The sequence below is a fragment of the Xenopus laevis genome, chromosome 1S, assembly GCF_017654675.1.
Source record: "Xenopus laevis strain J_2021 chromosome 1S, Xenopus_laevis_v10.1, whole genome shotgun sequence".
NCBI classification, from domain to species: domain Eukaryota; kingdom Metazoa; phylum Chordata; class Amphibia; order Anura; family Pipidae; genus Xenopus; species Xenopus laevis.
In genome coordinates, this window is record NC_054372.1 from 135,008,201 (window position 1) to 135,021,978 (window position 13,778).

The 13,778-nt window shown below is 40.2% G+C and overlaps 1 protein-coding gene across 3 annotated transcripts in view; it reads left to right on the top strand.

The window, feature by feature from the left end:
- tbx5.S (T-box 5 S homeolog) overlaps positions 1-13,778 on the top strand; it is a 57,951-nt gene that overhangs the window by 28,911 nt on the left and 15,262 nt on the right. For all 3 annotated transcript variants that reach the window (XM_018244012.2, XM_018244010.2, XM_018244011.2), the window contains exon 5: positions 1,436-1,583. In XM_018244012.2, coding sequence (XP_018099501.1) covers positions 1,436-1,583 — 148 coding nt within the window. The remainder of the gene's footprint in view (positions 1-1,435; positions 1,584-13,778) is intronic.

A 13,778-nucleotide genomic window follows, 5' to 3' on the forward strand; every position in this document is an offset into this window, starting at 1 on the left:
ATATGTGCCCAACCCTATTCAAATTGACCTAAGTGTAATAGTACTAATGAAATTACGCAACCAAAAGATCACTATTAATTGGTTGCACTGACGAATTAACACTAGCAAAACTTCGCCAGCGTTCGGCTGCTGAGACACAACTTTGAATTTGTGAATTAATTAAGTAAGTTTACTTTGTAATGACAAAAGTTTACTCACCTCACTAAGGTGAACAGTTTATAAAACAAAGGTGTCACGATTGGCACCCAGAATCCAGAACCAATGCTAGGCTCCCTGGTCTCGGCTCTTGCTTTCACCTTTAACAGCCGCCTTTCACCTCGGGACGAGCCCTCAGTTAATTGGATGCTGCCGGGTCTTAATAAGAGAGGAGCCAAGCTAAGGGTTCTGGACGAGCAGAGGGGCATGGTCGTTAGCAAAGTCTTTTGGGCAGAAGATCACAGTTCAAGAAGCAGACAGAAAACATAGTCAAACCAGGCCGGGTCGGTGCAGGCAGAAGTCAGACAGGCAAGGGTCAAAACCAGGATATCAATCAGAAGAGCCAGACAGGCATTGGTCGAAATACGGATTTAAGAATAGTCGGTTTTTTCAGGCAGGGGTCAGGATCACAGAAGTCAGATAAGTCAGGCAGGCAGGGGTCAAAACAGGAATCAGATACAGAAACAAACAGGATTAGCACCCAGTAACTCTCAGAGATGAACCTAATAACGGGCAACGAACACAGCCCTGAAGTCCCTTTAAATACAGTTTGAATTTGGCGCCATTGCGCGCTGACGTCACACGCCAGCGTCACTGTGCCTTTAAGAAGAGGAAGTATGTGGCGCGCCCTAGGAAGCCGGCATTAGGAAGAAGCAGAGCAGTGTGGCGGGCATCCCCGCCAGCCAACTAGACCACCAGGGTGAGTTTTCCTCACAAAAGGTGTGTGTGGGTAGTGGAATAGAAAAAAGTATAATATCCAGAATTCATAATATGTAATTCTGTCATAAAGTGACAGATTTTGTTAATGGTTAGTTGTAAGCAGGGTCATATTGATTCAACCTCAATGTCAGCTAGCAGAGATTTCACAAGAAAAATAAACTGTCAGTAATGTACAATATAAGGGTGCATACATGAACTATACCAGTAGAGTCCTGTTCATTAGAGTTTATTATAAGAATTGCAAAGATAACAGATAACAGCCCCCGGATGTATACAACAGCCTTCATCATGAAAACATCTTGACTTTAGCTTTTCTGTACAGAATAGGCCAAATTCATAAAAAAATAATCTATTGATTCACTTCGCACAGTGGTTGGGTTGGGGTCCTTCATGTAACTGAGCTTCATCTACACTTTTATTCTCTGCAGTCCATATGGTTCAACCAATGGCATGCAAACAAATATTTCTCAGTGTTCCATGAAACCATTCAGCAAATTATATCTTTCTTTTCTTGTTGTAGGTCAGTCACAGGCAAGGCTGAACCCGCTATGCCAGGGCGTTTGTATGTTCACCCAGATTCACCAGCCACGGGCACACATTGGATGAGGCAGCTAGTATCCTTCCAGAAGCTGAAGCTCACAAACAACCATCTGGATCCATTTGGACATGTAAGCAATTGAGCTTGAATGAAAGAAATTATTTGTATTTAGCACCTTTCTGTTATTCTGGAAAACTAGTCTTAATGTTAAATACTGGTGACATGAGATGGTAAAAGGATATAATAACGTTTTGCTTTTCACCTGGTAGTTGTTTTTACTGGATTTAAAAAAAAATCACAGGTCTGTTTGGGACAACAATCTTACAGACAGTCAATATCTTTACTCTTTCCTAACATTAATAGCTATGCTACTTAAAATGACATTGAAGACGTGATGTATTATTAACATGACCACTGGCCACCTAACAGATTCAGTGGTAAAAACGTATCTTTGAAGTTGCTGTTTGAATTCCATTGAAAGTATTTCTTGTTGTTCTTGCTGCCTTATCTCAGTTACATAGATACAGTGAATATGACAGCAGATAAGAACTTACTGGCACATGCACGCTTCACGTGCTTTTAAAGAGAGATGTTCCTATATGTGTCTTTCTTTTTACATTTCTGTTCTCATGATAGTCCAATGATTTGCACAGAAACGTTTGTGTAGTTAGGTTATCATGCAGATAGAGCTTTATTGCTTTGTCTGATTGTATTTATTATGACTGAAGAAGCCATTCTGTGATCAGTGCTCTGCTGCTTGAGTCTGTGGCCTCAAGAGACTTCACTTACGCAATATGATCTGAATTCAAAGGGTTCACATTACTTGACTTATGAAAACAAATATTATTGTGCTGTCCCAGGGATTAAACAGAGTTTCCTGCTCTGGTTGATGCTTTCTGCAAAAGTTATTCCAGCCCAGTTATCAAACTTGTTTCATAACAAAGCATATTGAGGAAGAGAAATAACTATATGTTATTCTTCTAGGTGCAGGGAAAGATGCAGGGAAACAAGCATTTAATTAGGGTCCCATTTATTTAACAAAAAGTAAGGACTGGGAACATGTCCAATTGGGTGCCAATTTCTACTACTACGTGTGAATCTGAGTTTTCAAATTGTGTTCTTTGGATGAGGAGTGTTTTATTTTAGAAGATGCTTTTGCACTTGTCTATAAGGCATACCTTAGCTTAGCCATACAATATGGTAGCTACCACATATATGTATTTTCAGACATGTTCTATGCACATAATCAGACGATAAGCTTATTCACCATACTTTGCTGAATTGAGGTAAAGCAGTAAGTGGGAGATAGTTCACAACCTAAACAAATTTAAAAACCTAAAGCAATAATATTTTACAGAAGCGCAATTTACTATAAATGTATTTTAAAAAAGGAATGTCTATTTGAGATCTATTTTGAGATACTGTGAATCAGATGCATAACTTCTGACTGTTCTATTTTACTTTGGTAACTGAAAGGAAGGTTAGGCTTTACTGGAAAATTGGGTAATTGATGCATCTGAATATTATCTTTGTGGATATAGGTGAGGTCAGGGGTTTCAGTTCAAGAAACTGCTAGTTTGTCTACATCAGTATGAGAGACTGTCTGTCTCTGATCTCAGGACCTAGCTGTCCAATTAGTAGCTATTGCATCAGCCTGTTTACCAGCCATCTAAAGTCCTTATTTATGAATTGCTATATACAGCATACCTACCAACATTTTGGAAATAAAAATAGGGACAAAAAAGTTTTTGCGCGTAGCGAGGCGGAAATGTTTTGACCACGCATGTTGTTGTGGCTACACCCCCTAATTACCATGTTCATTTTACAAAATTTGTCAGGGCAGGTTATGAAAGTTTGAACATATTTCTGTGTTTTTTTTCAGTTATTACAGTTTTGCTAATGAAGGTGAATTGCCCTTTAAGCCGTGAGTCTAACATTTCCCCAGGGACCGGTTATCTTATATTGTTACAATTACTTATTTGCTTATCTAGAAGTTGTTACAAAAGTATCTTATCATCTGCTGGGGCTGTTCTGGGATCTCTGCCAAAAGCCAATTAAGTTAGAAACATTGATTCTTTTTCTGGCTGTTCAGTGCAGAGAAAAACGAGACTTTCCAGTACCAATGTGGGACTGCGGGTTGAGCTGTCAAAAGAGGGACCGTCCCTCTAAAAACAGGACAGTTGGGAGGTATGATATTATACAGTAACCTTCTACCATAGGGCTAAGTACACAGTTACAGCAGCAAGATGGCAGTAAAGTTAAAGGTTCCTGGACACTATGGTGGCCATCTTCTGCCAATAGACTTTTCATGCATGTACATTTTAATCTATCATTAATATGGTGTTCCATTCTTTAACAGACCTCCTCAATTCTCTTTTATTCATAAGTTGTCAGGCAACAAATATCAGCCCTCCGCCTGGATCCCTCCCTGATTAGCCTTCCTCACCGTAGATGAAGTCCTAACTTTAATCCTATCCAAAGTCTGCCGAGATAGAATGATATTAGGCTGTTAGGGTTAGGAGGACTGAGTACCAATGGAGGAAGACTGACAACAAATGGAACATGGAGAAAGGAGCATGGATACCAACTACAATATAGAGGAGTGCTGGGAACCGATGGACAGTATTGAGAGGGGACAGAAAGCATGATATGTTCTGATAACTGTGTGTGTAAAAGTCTTAGAATTACTGTGACTCATGCATGCAGGAAGGGCCGGATTTACACAGCGGGTGCCCCTAGGCCTGCTGTCATTCGTTGCCCCTGTCCCCTCCCCTTTATTCCCACAAATTTTCAGAGCAATGGGGATTGGAGCACGGGAAGTTTATAAAACTATCATTTCTCCTGTGCATCCCCAGTGTTTCTGAACCAATGTGGGTGTGGTTGGGCACTAGGCCCGGGCCTTGGTGGCCTTTCCACAAATTCGGGCCTGCATGTAGGGCGGAAAGTGGGGCAGGGGTCCGGATGCTCTGAAATGTTTAGCATAGGTCATATATTGTTTATTTTCAAAATCCTCATTATCAATATGCCCAGGGCGGCGTAACTACAGAGGAAGCAAACTGTGTGGTCGCAGGGTGGCTCAGGAGTTATATGGGGCCAATGAGGCCCTAATTTCAGTCTTGACATTTTGTTGGTCCTATGCAGCCCCCATGCACAAAGTTTTCAACAGCTCAACAGGTATAGAGTATGTGATGTACTGCCAACTTGGAAAAAGAGTAGTCAGAATACATTGGATTTCAGTTGTCAATAAGCACATTTTCAGTACCATAACGTTACTACCATAGCACTGTTTTACTTTCAGTCTCACAGAGCAGCCCTAGGGTAGATGTATATTGGGCTCCACACAATCAGATGAGCCTTCATAAAGCCGGAGAAACAATAATGTGGATAACACAAGTACAAACATGAGTACTAGAATCAACCTGTGTTAGTTTACAGAAAGTAGACACTTTGGTTTTGGAAAATCAGAGTGCTAGTGTTTATTCCCATATTAAAAAATACAACTGCAACATTTGTACAGAATGTTTCAAATACACGACCCTCATGCTGCCCAATGACGCCTGAAACTTAAATTATGATATTAACGTTTTAATACAATTTGACCTTCAAATAGGTTTCAATCAGATGATGGAGCCATAACATGAAAGAAGTTGGACAGTAGTGGTCTATGGAATCGTTTGGCTTGGTAATGATTTGGGCTGAAATTAGAAGATGATCTATAAAAGAAATATTTATATCATTTAAGAATATTTCACTATAGATTGTTGGCTGCAAGATTTCCCAGATAATTGTACAATTTGGATAAAAGTAAACTTTCTAGCTGCAGTACTGGAATAGAAATATTAGCTATTCTGTAACCCGAGAAGTCATTTCAGGACCATTTTGCAGCAGAGAAATTACTTGAACATGCTGAGCACTGAGCCAAGTTTTTTTAAGGGAAATAGCAATTGTTGGGAGTTATTCCACAAGCAGCGTGCTGGAAACATTCTTTCAATAGCCTGGTGCAGATAGATTTCAGCAGGCAGCAGGTAAACTTCGTGATCAGACGCTAGTAAATCAGTTGATGCTGGTAGAGGCAGAGATTAAATCAGCCTCATATATCAGTGGCTGAATGAACAGGACTTTCATACACACACTGCTGCTTGGCAGAAATGAGCTCTGCGGCTTCATACGATTAATTGAATGGTTGGTCATGAAAAGGGGGAAACAAAAAGGGAAGTCTAAAGGGAGAGGGAGGAATGATGGGGGGCTGTTCGAGGATTTAACTGTGTATATAAATAGGCACATGCACAAAAATATAGGGTGTATGTCTATAAATATATCATACAACTGATATATTTTTCTATTGGCATTGCATTTTTGCCTTTTTTTTATGTCCAGAAATGTAGGTGGAAACCTTTATGCGCATATAACGACTTTGCTTTCTGTGCTGCCCTAAGGACGTTGTTATATATAGTATGTGAGTGTGAAGGCATGAGCATCTAGTACATGCTGTAATACGGCTGAAACTTAACCTCTGTGAGAGTTCACATGGGTGTCTTTGTCTCTATTAAATGAAACAGTGTGAATGCATTTATGACATCCGTATTTTAAATAATATTGTAAAAAACATATCCTTGGCAGTCACACACATTCAAGCTTTCTAGATTATTTCTAATGCTTATATACCACTGCAAACAATACTAAGGGCTGTACCTAGAACTATTTGGCACTGTAAGAAGAGAACTAATAGTTGCATTTAAGAGTGTTGGATTAAATGAAATTTAGGATGTCATATAAAAGTCGATGCAACCCTTAGGCAGTAAGTGGGCCACATCTGGCCTGCATGTATACAGCTGAATGTCTGTTGTATAAGGTAAGGAAATCCCTTGCTTAAAATAGTATTAAAGGGGAACTGTCATGTCTGTAAACTTGAAAGTGACCTGTTGTGTTTAATTTAATCTGTTTACCATTTGGCCTTTGCTATTTTTGCAATTACAGGTATGGGACCAGGGAATGCCAGGGCCTATTTTGACTCTGTCAGACCTTCGAATGGGGCAGGGACTGATGTATAATCTCTTTAAAGTGATAGCTATACATATGTGTGTGTGTGTGTAATATAATACATGTAGCAAACCTCTTATTTATAATACATATAACAAACCTCTTGTTTTGCTCCTGTTAATGGGACTATTAGTACTGGACGGCCCTGGGCTACTAGTGCCCAGGCAACCTTGTACATACAGTATGTTAGCTCTGCCTATCATTTACCTGCGTTTCTCCACAGGCTGACATCCATGTCATGTGGCCCTAGCCTAATTCCACATTGCCTTTGTTTATAGGTGTATTTTTTTTAAAAATACCTTTTTCATACGCCAGGGAAAATTCAATCCAAAGAAATGATTTTGACAGACTACAAAAAAAAATCTTTTCGTTTAGATACATACTGATGATTAACAGTTTGATATCAACCGGAAATTATGTTTCTAGTCATTTGCGTCTTAAGCTGGCCATAGATATTCAGATTTTTAAAAGATCTGATCCTCATTGTGAGACCGCGATTTTCTCAGAACGATTGTTCGATCGTACGAATTGACCATCAACTAAAAAGACCAATTTGCCAGGAAAACAAAGGGGAGCTGCCTGCTTGTCCCTGCAAACACAGATAGATTGCACTGGGACCGACAAAGATTTTTTAACCTGGCCTATCAATTTCCTGACAGATGTCGGCCGAAAAATCGTAAGATGTACGATCGTTCGAATCCCACTAACCGCACGATAATTTCGAAGGATTGGTCGGAATTCGCTAAAATCGGTCGTTCAGCAAGAAGAATCGGCGCGTCTATGGGGAGCTTTATACTATCTTGTTCTGTGTATTTGAAAATACACAGAAGAAAGAATTACAAACTGACATCAAGAGAAAGGTGTTTATTTTTACAGTCTAGCAGAAAGGGGAAGGGATCAAGGGCTGCTAATGGTGCTGAGCACTTATCTGCTGAATGTGGCTTGTGAGTATGCAGATAAGGGGAAATGACTTTGGATTTAACCTTGGAGTTCCTGGGCCTTTCACATGGAGATATCATTTAACATGTAGGAAAAGACAGTAAAGCTGCAAACTAACATTCCCATGGTCAGTGTACAGTAATTGAGTAATACTCAATAGTAAGATAGTTTGTGGCTCCCTCCTTTACTTCAAAGACTGAGACCAAAACTTACAGTTATAATAGGTCATTATGGAAACAAATGTATGGAATTACTGAAGCTAAAGCTTTTACAAAGATGTCAATGAAAAGCGAAGAGTTATACTCATAAAGAAAAACTATGCAGTGGTTGCAAGCAGCGATTTTAGCTGAACATTAAGGCTAAGGCCACACTAGGCGATATCGCCGCGATTTGACTGGCGGCGACTTGTCGCCGCGACTTTTAAGCCGCAATCGCTGGGGAAACTTTTGCGCTGGCGTCTATGGGGAATCGCGAAAAATCGCCAGCGTAAAAACACACGCGGCGATCTTTTCTCTACTGTTGCTCGAAATTGCCTCGCTAGGCGATTTCGAGCGACAATAGAAAAAAGATCGCCGCATGTGTTTTTACGCTGGCGATTCCCCATAGACGCCAGCGCAAAAGTTTCCCCAGTGATTGCGGCTTAAAAGTCGCGGCGAAAAGTCGCCGCGAGTCAAATCGCGGCGCTATCGCCTAGTGTGGCCTTAGCCTAAATGGGGACATTTCTAAACTTGGTAGATGAAAAGTTGTTAGGAGGTCTTAGAGAAGGAAATCAAATAGCTGTGTAATAAGCCATTTGGAGAATGGAGCTTTCAGGCAATGGCACATGATGAGATTTGTCATACGAGGGAATCTGAACTACACACAGGTGACAAATCTCCTGTAAATGCCTTACCATTCACTAACCTATAGCTCACTGCATGTGAAACACATTATACTGCATGTGGCAATCTGGCTAAATTGCTGGAAAATGTTGAAGATGGGCAAAAGTGGATAAAAAGGTGGACTGCAGGCAAAACATTTTTTTTTATGGGTAGGGGTTGTTAACAATTTAAAAATGCACAAAGGAATCTTAGCAAGAGTAGTTATAAGATGTGTCTAACAAAGGGCAGAATTTCACAAGTGGTATTGGAATTCATTACAGGAGTTGAATAGACCAGTAAAAGCAGAACATGTATGCAGAAGTGATTAGACGTTGGATATATAAATAGTAAAATTAGCATGTTTAAAGTTGGCTCTAGATCACTGACCCCCAACCAATGGCTCACACGTTGGGTGTTGCTCCCAGTGCCCTTTAAACCAGGTGCTTGTTTTTTAATTCCAGTCTTGGAAGCAAGTTTTGGCTGCATCGAAAACAGGTTTACTGCCATAGAGAGCTTCTGGTAGGGTGCCAGTCCACATAGGGGCCACCAAGTAGTCATTCACAGTACATACATGACACCCCCCCAGGAAATGTTTCCATGTTTGTGTTGCTCCTCTAGTCTTTTTACATTTGAATGTGGCTCATGGGTATAAAAGGTTGGGGACCCCCACTCTAGATCTAGTAACTGTCAGTAACCAAGCAGTAAATACATTACCCCATAAAACAGAGGTGTGTGAAATACGATGAAACATAGTGGTTGTTTAGCAGAAATATGGGGAGAAGCCTCATGGTTAGATAAGGAGACACCAGGTAAAACCTTGTGGAATAGTTGGAGGAGGAATTATTGTTCTTTCTACGGTCTACCTACACACAGAGGACAGTCATACAATATGTGTAAGAAGAATTTCACTGGCACACAGGAAGTCCTTTTAAATGGTATTTTGAGAGAAACTTTTTTTCACTGCAAAGCTTGTTAAGTATGCTAATTAGTTAATTGAACACTCTTTAAATCATGTCTGCACTACGTTCACACTATGCTTGACAAAGGGGTGTGTCCGCGAAACGTTGCACAAACGCATAATAAAATTGCAAGGGCTTGTCCTGCTAGTCTTCTTACCCTTGTTGTAAGGTGGCCCGATTCCTCTATCGCTGGGCAACAGGATAAGAATTTTTGGGTCTGTGTGGTGTGCGGCTTCTCCAAAGCTCTTCTGGACAGTCATACAATATGTACCAGTAATTTCCATTTGCTAAATACCAAAAAATTCCATCCATTAGTCACTGATAGCAACTTGTGTCAGCCTTTAATTATTCTAAGGTGTTAGAGGTCAGTGCTGCTTTTTGCACATACAGTTTGCAGAAAAATGTTCAGCTGACTCAACTAGGTCACCTATCATCTGTGCTTAGTGATGTCAGTTGAGTCACAACTCACTGTGACTTGTGTATTATAATGAACATTATAGAGGACCAAGCTTCCCCACTGCCAGGATGCTTTAATGAGCATGTGCAGTGTGATAAAGCGAAATACCTGAGAAAAAACCTGGTAAATTGTGAACAGTGTGTGGGGGGGGGGGGCAATCAGCCGTATGCAACAGAAGAGGTATATGTCTAGTGCCCCCCCCACTGTTGCACTCTAGCTGAGTGCTTTTTCTGCCTACCATTAGTTCCAGCCCTGATATAGAGAATAAAGTACCCCCTCTTGTAAATTATAAGGATATTATAAGTTACCGAGGAGTTTCATGACCAGATAAAAACACGGGTCATGGAACTCCGAGGTAACTTCTAATATCCTCATATTTTGCAACAGGGGGTACTTTATTCTCTATATCAGGACTGGAACTAAGTTTCAGTGAGTCATGTGACAGAAATGACATCACTACTCACCGTTTATAACTGATGACATCACTACTCACCATTAATAAGGATATAATTGACAAGATATTCATGGCTTTTGTGTATTATAAAGAAACAATGCACCCCTTTTGTAAAATATGAGGATAAAAAAGGCTTTTAATATAGTTAAAACCCTGGAACATCCGAACATCCAGTAGGAGAAATATTCAGCCAAGCACACAAAGATGTACTGCACTCATGTAAACTATTAGTGCAAAAGCATTTCAGATCAATGTATTGTAGGATGCTTTGGCAGCATTATGATGAAGTGATATCGCTCATTTGCTAAACTGATATGGAATTCTTGAATCTCAGTACATTTGAGCAAAAACACATCTTCCACACTAAACAAAGAATCAGATCCAGCTCACATCCAGTATGGGATAAGGAGTTCCAGAGACAAAGAGATCTGAGAAGAGAGGAGAGCAGAGGGCAACAGGAGGCCGGATGGAAGCGCAAGCAGCTCCTTCCAAACCACAGTTACTCTCGCAGGGGTTAAGTCACTCTTCAAAGGCTTCTTCAGATAAGTCCTGCTTTGAGCTTGTATATTTATCATAAGACAACAGGGCAAATTCTATCAGTATCCGTTAGCAAGGCTGGAAATTCCATTTCAACATATCTCGCCTGCCTTAACCCTAAACACTACAAGGAGGTATACTACACAGGGAGCTACATGTCTATTCTGTCTGTTATTATTCTAAAAATAATGTTTGTTCCATTTTGAGAATGGCAAGCAGATGTCACTAGGTAACATGTTTGCCATAACATTGTCTTAATATTGGAATATCTGTCTTGTGTTCTAACAATCCAGTATCTATAAATATAATGTATGCTTCCCTCTACAAGGAAAATAATTTAATGCTTTTCTTGTGTAATCATCTGTTAGGGTGGATTAAGTTTTGGAATGCTGGAGGCTTTTTTTTTATTGTAAAGGAAATAAATTCATCAAAATAATGTTCACAAATAAAATGATGAAGCAATAGTCACACATAGCTTATATTGGTTTCTTTTGTTGCATGTTATAAATGGAAGGTTATATCTGAAAGGAGAGACGTGCGATATGGAAATTGAATTAATTAGCTAACTAGAGTGTCAATGTGGGTATGTTAGATATAAGCCAGAGACAGATATCATGATTGTACACGTTAAGGGGACACGGCATCCCTATAGGCTTCAAGGAGCCAGAATGTAATGAAGCATGAGTTTATTTCAGCAGAATGATGGGAGGTAAGGAAGGAGCCTGGGGATGGGGCAGCTACAAGGGAGCAAGAGCTGTGCCCCTACAGTGAGCAGAGACTAAGGGAAATGGCCATTATGCCCCCTGGGAGCAAAGGTGCAGCAGTAGCCTCTCAATTAGAGTCCCTGTAATGAAATTAAAAGCCATTAGATCATTCACCGCAGAGGCCTGCAAGTTACCCACATGTCAAAGGAATTTGGCTAAGCCATTGGGATGAGAGAGGCCTTGTGAATGTCTCCCCTGTTGCAGGATGGGGTGGGGTTGGCGGGACATCTCTCCCTCTGACGCCAGTTTTTATGGTGGAGGAATATACAAAGCATCCTATGCCAACATAACTAAAAGAATGAGACTTCAGGATGATGTGAATGTATTCAAGATAAAAAAAATACTGTAAATGCGACACATTCCAGCTGTCTACTTCTGCCAAATGCAGAAGGAACTCAAACCTGTGGGTTTTTAGGCTACATAAGCCATAGCAGTGCTGCATCCAGTTTATTATTAATAAGATAATTTACTGTATATTTAAGATAACTAATCCTAATTCGTAAGATAACTAAAGTTTAAGAAACCATATCTCAAATAATAATCACTTTATTTAGCATTAGATTGTTTTAGATATCTAATCTATATAATCAGTATTGTAGATATCTTAAAGCCACGAAGTTTGATACAGAAAAAAAAACATTTTAAATATATTTATATTCTTTATTTATATTTTCATTGTAAAGTACTAAAGATAAATGTTTCATTTTTACCCATAATACCTTTCCCAAGGAAATGGATTAAAGAGGCATTAAAGAAACATCATCACCACAATCCTTAATGTTTTCAAATAGTGTCTTACAAATAATACTTATCTCGAATCATTTGTATTTATTTTTGCAAATGTTTACATTCTTTAAAAAAAATAATAGTTTCAAAAAAGAATTTGTTTTGTTTTCCCCCTCTTGTGTTTCCATGCAGCAGTTTAGCAACAGACTTTTATGAAGTTTCGGGTCATGGAGCAGCTCAGAAGGAGCTAAAGCTGCTGCTGAGAAATGCAAAAAAATAATGTATCAGAATTTTAACACTTTAGAGCAGTGGTCCCCAAATGCAGCTTGTGTTTACTGATAAGTAGTAGTTCATGGGTAGTGGGTATTTTAATAGGAAAGGTAACCTGATTAAGGGTTCTGTTACACAGCAAGATTTGTTGCCCACAGTAGCACAGATTTAATGACCCTTAATCAGGTTAACCTGGTGGCCTCAAATGCTTTCCTACTGGCAAAAATAACCCCTATGTGAACAGTGATTTTTGTATCCGGATCCGCACTCAACGAAACGTTGATACTGTTTTGGTGATAAGATAATATAAAATACTGCAGAAAATTTGTGAGTGAGTATCCGTATACAAAAATCGCTGTTGCTATGGGACCTTGCCAGGTCAACGGAGAACAAACACCACCATTGCAGCTGTAAGGGTAAGGCCAGACGAGGAGATTCGGGGAGGTTTTGTCACCTGGCGACTAATCGCCACGTCTTTTGAGTGACTATCTCCCCGAACTGCCTCAGCGTTTTTTCCCCATAGGCTGCAGCGCAAAATCGCCTGCGCTAATGCACACGCGGCGATGCGTTTTCAATAGTCGCCCAAAGTTGCAACTCTACTGGACCCTAGAATTGCACCGCTTCCAGCACAGGGTGACTGGCAGGATTGTACAGGACCCTTAGCTAAGTCAGCATAGCCCCTGAGGTACGTAATACTGGGCATTTGTAAACAGAAAACGTTACCTAAATACCTCCCAGTAATACTGACACAATTGTATACATTTTTCAATGTAAATACAGTGGCGTAACTACTTGCCAGCAGGTCCTGGTACAGGATAGGCATCCAGGCTCCCCTGTCATGCCCCCCCCCCTATGAATCACATGCTGGAGTGCTGCTGGTGTGCATGAGGTAAAATCTCCCCCTGTCCAGCTGCCCGCCATAACCGTTATCACGGCTCCGGTGGGCCCAAAGGGGGTGCGGACCTGAGTGCTATCGCACCCTTTGCACCCCTGGTATTTACGCCATTGTGTATATAATTTAATTACCAGCAAACCATGGTGCCTACATCAAAGTACCATTGTACCAGAGCCATAGATTCTAGGGGGTCATACCTTTTGCCTATTGTTTTAATCACAAATCTATGGGTTTTTTTTTTTTTACCTAAACTGGGCAGATAGAGAAACTGAAGTAACTCCATTTTTGGTAATAGAATACCAGAGCACAGAAATAAAGAGTCCATTATACAGTACCTGAGAACCACTGTTTGCCAACTACTGCTTGCAAACCATGCCTCCCACATACTGCTTAATAATGCAGTCTGTTGCAGACAAAAATGTTC